Consider the following 7173-nt stretch of genomic DNA (forward strand, 5'->3'; position numbering starts at 1 on the left):
TTGTTGAAGCAGGGTTGTGACACAGTGAAAGTGACAATGTGAAAGTATTGCAGGTTTTATCATGTCAGATCTCGTATTTAGAACGCGTTTCTGAGACGAGAGTTATGTAGGTCTCTAATAGACTAATGTTTTTTGGCACGTCGAACAAAGATATTGACAAAATAGGGGACCGCAATTATCTAGGGCTAGATTTGGTCGAGCGCCAGCTCCTTAATCCGGGGATCGTTGGTTCATATCCCGCTCTAGTCAACTTTTGTTTCAACTGACAGTTTCGAACTAAACCAATTGTCATGTAAATGTTTTTGTTGTGCTTTACAGAATTGTCTTGTTTTCTGAAATATAAATAAAGTGATTCAAAGAAGACATTGCCTTGGTGCCCCTAAAAATGTTCCTTATTTCCTCTCTACCAAAAAGAAACCGCCTTGTGTGTCCCTGCCTTTTCAAAAACAGTCCTGCAAACCCAATTGTAAGGGGCGGTTGGGGGTGTGGGGGTTCACCTTAACAACTAGCAAACAAATAATTTAGCTTAAATTAACCAAGGCAAGACCTGGACATGTGTATTTTAAAATACCACTTGTATAGATAACAACAAATCTAATATTAAATAAAAAATATGCAAATCAACCTCTCTAAGCATGGAGGAATAAATTAGAATCCTCCATGCTCTAAGCACCTAATATATGGGGAAAGGCTTTTCAGCATGTGCTGACATCCTACCACAAGGGCATTGCAACAATTTGCAACCCAAACAGATCCCCCCTGGTGCAGGGTTTTAAAGAGCTACATTTGCAAGGCCTAATGTACTGAGGATAAAACCCTACATTTTTCTAGTCCAGCTAAACCACTTGGGGTGCACTCAGGGGTGGTATAGTATTGTTATTGTTAACAGCTTAACTGTTTGGAGCTTCCCATACCATGGACCATAATAGACTGAATGGGTTATTGTTGTTAGCCAGGATTTGCACACCATTAAACTGGTCAATACTTCCCAAATACAGCCATTGGTTTTGTATGGCTTTGGTTAATGGGTTAACTGCATGGCCAAACCCTTGCTTTTCATGAGGCTATGGTAGTGCATGTAAAAGAACCCAAAAGAACACTTCTTGGTTGGAAGAGTTAAGCCCGGTTCATACGTCATGCGAATGCGAATGCGAAGCGAATTTGACGTGAATTTGACATCACAACCCTCCTTTCGCAGCAATATTTGCCAGTGAGTTAAAGGCCTGCTGCGAATTGTTCGTTGCGAATTTGTGACGTCAACATTCGTATCGCATTCGCAGGAAGTATGAACCGGGCTTTAGGGTTAACCCTGGTGTTTCTGGTTCACATAGCAAGCACCCTTGTTTACAGGTTTCCTCATGCTTGCAAGCTACAGTGATTAAGCTCACTTATGAGCAACCTTGTTTCATTAACAGAAATAATAACATACTATGTTCAACATTTTACCATGGAAGTGCAGGGGTTAACCCAGGTGTTTCTGGTTCACATACCAAGCACCCTTGTTTACAGGTTTCCGCAGGCTTGCGAGCTACAGTTTACTTATGAGGCATCATTGGTTTTATTACCAGAAATATGTAAAAAATAATATTAACACAACCGATTCGCCTAGCGACATGGTTAAAATGAGCTGCCAAATATGACCATATTGAGTAGAAAACTCCCCTGATAAACACAAATTCACTTTGATTCACACACAAAAACTGCAACAAAAATAATAATCCACCATTCCAATACAATCGTGAATAGGTACGAATCACTTTATCATAAACAAAATATACTGCAAAAAAGTAGTAGTTATTGGCCTTTGTTTCGACCCAAGCAGAGTCTTCTTCGAAGGCTCAATGTCGGAACAAACATAAGTTGTCATTTAGCCTTTGAGAAAGACTCTGCAAGGGTAGAAACAATAGGCCAATAACTAAAATTTGCATTTATACAATAGGTCCTTTTGGTTGTTAAGCAGTTTGCAACAGCTAATTATATTTTCTCAAAATAATAAACTGTCAGATTTTAATACGGCGTTTCAATTTATTTTAGACTAACATGTAAAGTTTGGTTCTAAGGAATGATTAAAGCTTGAAGGGGGTGTTATTTCAAGACGAAGAACTCACAAAAGTAATATGAATTTAAACATGGTTCTGGGCTGGTTTAAACTTAAAACACTTACCTTTTTAGAATTGTATTGTCCAACGGGTAAAATCTCGGGTGTATTTGAGGATCCTTTGTAACTGTGAGCTGAACTGCTCGATGAGTTTCTTGTACTATTTGCGTAACTTGACGCCATTTCTCATGAAAATACACGGTTTACTCATAAGATGATAAAAATCACATCACATTGGCAGAATAAGTGTGTCCATTTGCGAGTAACGTAACATGCTTCCTGCAATAAAAAGAAAGAACAAATTTGTAATACAGGTAGGCCACAACACAGACTAAAAAAGGCAAGATATGTTAAGATCTACAAGAACAGTTCCACTCTAGGAAGGAGGAGTATCAAGTGCGCAACTTTGTTTGTAGCTGAAGAAATATTTATGCCATCTCTCACGTCGGCTATTGAAACAATGTTGGCCAATAACATTAACAATGGACCGGTAGACAGCACACACAGTCAATGAAAGACAAATTTCAGGGGAAAAATGAACCACCACTTTTCCACTCATTTTTACAAAAAGGGATATCTCATTTGAGGTAAATATTAGACACTAAGCTATATTATTTCATATTGAATGAACAAGTGGTGGCGTGATACAGAAACCTCTGCCAATGAATCCCAGATGATTTTTCCACTTGAAGTTTAATTTATTCTCTTCTCTATCAATTATTATTATTTTAATAGTAAACTGGCTGGGTTTCAGTTTTCAGTTATTACTTTTGACACACCCACAAACATAGCCAAACTTGTGTGGCCAATGATAGCTGAACAGCTATCCTTGGCCACACAGGTGGGGCTACCACCAACACTGCAAAACGTCAAAAAAAGTCTGACATTCACTTACTTAGTCATTACGCCAGTCATGTTAGTGCTGGCCTGCTGCTGGTTGGATGGAGGAGTCCACCAATACATATTTTGAACACAGAACAGTTCAGACGAATTACACAAAAAACTCAAATGAACAAAAAACTCATATTCAATTCAATACACCTTCTCTTTAAATTATTTAAACAAACAATTTAACACAAAACCTAGGGGAATAAAGGGCATTAAGTCCACTTCGTAATTCCGGCTGGATAAAACAAAAACAGTCAGACCCAGAGCTGAGCAGAGCCAGAGGTCAACCCCCAGGCGTTGCACTGGCTTGGAGACTGTCGCTTGTTTCCAAAAAAATCGAATCCCCAATTTTGCCCCCACACACTTGTCAATTATTGAGGACAAATGTATTTTCATTAACTTTTTGAGGGTATGTGATTGCATAATAAATGAACATTAGGTATACCTACGTGCACAGTGATTCCATCATAACAAGGACCAATTTTACATCGGAAACGCTCGAAAAGCAGCAAGTATTGAAATCATCACACTTTCCGTCAAAAATAACGTTTCGGAAATCAATAATTTTGAAGTCTGAACAACTGCACATAGCAGGTAGGAACACGTTTGTTTTGAAGCTGGGAACCAGACTAAGAATCTGCCCACATTCTTTTACACGGGGGTTTAATCCATTCATTGGTATCCTGCAATAATACGTGTAGTGGAATGTTTGATTCTTGGACACCAGCTTTAATTAGTTTTGAGATGGAAAAACTTGTCTGCTTATCAAACATGTAATGGGGCAATTATTGGTAAAAGCCATCAAGCGAAGTCGTCTGCGTTTCAGCTTTGGTTCGTTTAACAATATTTCCCTTTTAAAACGGACAAATAAAGTATATTTTTCATCTTTATCTTTTGGCAACAAAAAACATTTAGAAAATCAGACTGAACATTAATTCTTGAATGGAAAAACTTTAACGTTGGTGGCGGGCTTTACATTTAACGGTCAGCTTATCAACATTGGGCAAATCGGTAAAACGTCGTCTGCTTTTCGGCTTTCTTTCGGTAATTCAGATTTCCATTTTAAAATCGACGAATAAAGTTTTTTTTCATTTATTTTGCAAACAACTTTGAGTACCAGGCTGAACATTTCATTTATACTATATTCTAGCAGTTTTGTTTTGAGTTATGTCGACTATTCACAACTTGGATTTCAATGCAGGTACCAGTTTCTGCTTCGTACCCTGGACACTTCGTACCTTCGGGACACTTCGTACCGTACCCAAATTGGTCACTTCGTACCGTGGGCGGGGTACGAAGTGACCATCAGATAAGTCACTTCGTACCGTCAGCCGAGTCACTTCGTACCTTCAGTAAAATTATAAAAGTATATAACTGAATACCTCATGAATTGTTATTAATGTCTAAAATGTGAAAGTCCTTGTCAGTGTGAAGTTTAAAATATCATAATTTAATATTGTAACATTCGTGCGGATCAGCCATTCGTTCCAGTCAGCCATAGAGGGCGCCGCTCCGCTTGAAGTTTTTGAGGCCCGGTGTACATTACGTCATCCGATGTTTCCGGATATATAGGAAAAGATGGAATACCAGTTTTTCAGTTAAAAGATATATTTTTTCAGTTTTTTACCAGTTTTTCAGTTAAAAGATATATTTTTAAAACGTGTTCTACTATGATTGTTATTACTAGAATTTTTATTATGATTTATTTATTAGATATGGACTGTAAATTGAAGTTCATTAAAAATAATGATTACTGTTAAAAATATTTGTGGAATATCCTTGGGGTTGTGAAGTGTTGGGTGTTTCTTGTAAGTTTTTTTGAACGACAAATTGAATTTTATCTCTTTTTGAATATGTGTGGCTCTGAGAAGAGCCGGTTTGTTTGTGGTATACACCGTTTAGATGGCCGTTTAGATTGCTGGACCGTTGAGATGGCTACACGCTGACAGGAGGGACGACGTCGTTATGCGGCCAGACTCGTACTGGTCCCAGAGTGCAAAAACCCGACCTTGGAGTCTCTGATATTTTTGCCTCTGGTAACGACGCAGCTTGGACTCCTTTACCAGCCTAATCTGGATAGTGACGAGGGATGATTCTTGATGAAGTAGCTGGATTAACTTGTAAAAGTGCACTCCGTGGTTGCCTGCCTTCTGGTTGATGCGATGATGCCAGCCTTCGACGTCGTTGTTTGTTCTGATGCTCCGCATGAAGGCTGACCATGATGCGGGGTCCCACTGGTTGCTGGCCATCCAGGTTCGCTCGATGTAATCTGGTGCCTTGGTCTTCTCTTGTAGTTTCTTGAAGGCTTCAGGGATGTGCTCTGAAGGCAGGAACGGTAGTGCCATGAGTTTCTTGATGAAGGTGTGCACCCCGGCGTTGGACTTGAAGGGTACTACCAGACCCAGGGCTTGACACTGGCGCCAAACCGCTTGAGTCCAGTGGAATAGGCACCCCTTCACAGCTACATGTGGAAACACTCTGCGTACCGCTGACCAGACTGCCTTTTCGAAGTCGACGACTACCTCTGCCAGGTTCTGGCCCCCGGGTGGCAGCTTCCGCTTGAAGGTCTTGAGTATTTTCTTGTAGTCTGCCTTCGTCCGGCTTCCCATAAAACAGTACGCTAGAGGGACCTGTTTCTGCTCACCAGAGTCACCCTTGGCAAATGCGTGAATAGTGAATAGCTGATAGAACGGCCGCTTAACTATCTTAAACGTGCCGTCCAAATACCAGGTCTTCGCCCTGTCGAGAGCCGCCATCTGTTCTGAGGTTGCAAATATTACATGTCGGGACTCCCCGACATGAATATCCTGTTGGAGAAACCCCTCTGGGACGCTCGAAGCCTTGGTCTTGAGGTTCTTGGGGCCGCTGTCTTTGCCGGGCTCTGTTGGCAGCTCTTGTGAGATTGCTGGGTCTTGGGCAGTTAACAGGAGCATCGGCGGGCACCATCTTGGTGAGAACTCCTTCAACGATGTCGCTGGCTGGGCGGAAGACGTTGTCCTTGGCTGCCTTCTTTACTGCCACCTTGACAGCAACAGCAACATCTCCTACGGCAGGGTGATGGTGATGCTCGTTGCGACCAAACTTGAACCGATCACCATTCTGAAGGACAGAAACGGGGCAACGCTGGGTCTTACTCCGCAAGCCACACACCCATGCAGAGAATGGAGAAGTGGGGTCCTTCTTCCATTTCATGGTGTATGTGTAGCCGTTGGAGTCAACCAGAATGTTTTTTCCCCGGACTGTACCTCCAGTGGTGATCTTGAAGCTGGTAACAGGAACATCACCGAGTCCCTCGAGTTCTTCATGAAGAGTTGGGTCGGCAATCGTGGCTTCCTCTTGTTCCTGCGGGATTTCGAAATTGTCACTCAAGTTAAATGAAATTTCGTTATCCACAGCCATGATCTGGTCAGACTGCCGAGTACTCTCAGCCACTGGGGCGTCAGAGAACTCGGAGTCTGTACCAGAGCATGGCTCACAGATCCAAGCAGGGCTCCACGAAACCGACATCAACTCAGCATAAGTCTCCCGAGAGACTCCAGTGTTGCAGGTTCGATGCTGCCACCGCTCACACCGCTCACATTGAAGTGCATGCTGGTTTGACCGAACATGTTTAACACATACAATGCACGGGAATCAGTGAGCCATCTTGATCTTGGTCTTGATTCTTGGTCTTGATTCTTGGACTTGAAGCTTGTTCAATTGATTCTTATGTTTTGGCGGTGTTGTGTGTGTGGGTCATTAGCTGTAATGGGTCATTAGCTGTTAATGTTTTGTTAACCACTGGTTTGCAAAAACCCCAACTCATCGATCACGAAGCGCATCATAATCAGTTGACAAGTAATTAAATAAAACACCATTTGGGTTTGATTCATTTTTATTTCATAGCCTACCCATCACTATCATTCAACATGACGGTAAATAAATAAAACATTATTTGGATTCGTTTTTATTTCATACTCATCACGAAGCGCAACATAATCAGTGGATAAATAATTAAATAAAAAAACATTTGGGTTTGATTCATTTTTACTTCATAGCCTACTCATCACTATCGGTCAACATGTAAACAAATAAAACACCATTTGAGTTTAATTCTTTAATTCACAGCTACATGTGGAAACACGTAATATTATTATTAAGTAATTAATGCACAGCGCCCTCAATCGGTGCAATAAGTCTATTGGCGA

The 7173-nt window shown here is 41.1% G+C and overlaps 3 protein-coding genes across 8 annotated transcripts in view; all 3 read right to left on the reverse strand.

Annotated features, from left to right (window-relative positions):
- The window catches only part of LOC139950191 (calmodulin-regulated spectrin-associated protein 1-B-like), a 68589-nt gene extending 65059 nt beyond the window's left edge, over nt 1–3530 (reverse strand). For 5 of the 6 annotated variants that reach the window (XM_071948830.1, XM_071948834.1, XM_071948833.1 and 2 more), the window contains exons 1-2: nt 3436–3530; nt 2165–2377 (exon numbers count right to left, since the gene is read on the reverse strand). In XM_071948830.1, the coding sequence (XP_071804931.1) occupies nt 2165–2281 (117 nt within the window). In that variant the 5' untranslated portion in view covers nt 2282–2377; nt 3436–3530. Of the gene's footprint in view, nt 1–2164; nt 2378–3431 lie in introns of all 6 variants that reach the window. The other variant, XM_071948828.1, reaches the window with a different exon arrangement.
- A 1366-nt stretch (nt 3531–4896) lies between these two features.
- LOC139950086 (uncharacterized) lies at nt 4897–5595 on the reverse strand. The gene has a single exon (XM_071948717.1). The coding sequence runs from the start codon at nt 5593–5595 to the stop codon at nt 4897–4899; it is 699 nt and encodes a 232-aa protein (XP_071804818.1).
- A 97-nt stretch (nt 5596–5692) lies between these two features.
- LOC139950087 (uncharacterized) lies at nt 5693–6565 on the reverse strand. The gene has a single exon (XM_071948718.1). It carries the CDS (start codon nt 6491–6493, stop codon nt 5693–5695), a length of 801 nt encoding a protein of 266 aa, XP_071804819.1. The 5' UTR covers nt 6494–6565.
- Nucleotides 6566–7173: the final 608 nt, after the last annotated feature.

The sequence above is a fragment of the Asterias amurensis genome, chromosome 17 (assembly GCF_032118995.1).
Source record: "Asterias amurensis chromosome 17, ASM3211899v1".
Classification (NCBI taxonomy): Eukaryota; Metazoa; Echinodermata; class Asteroidea; order Forcipulatida; family Asteriidae; genus Asterias; species Asterias amurensis.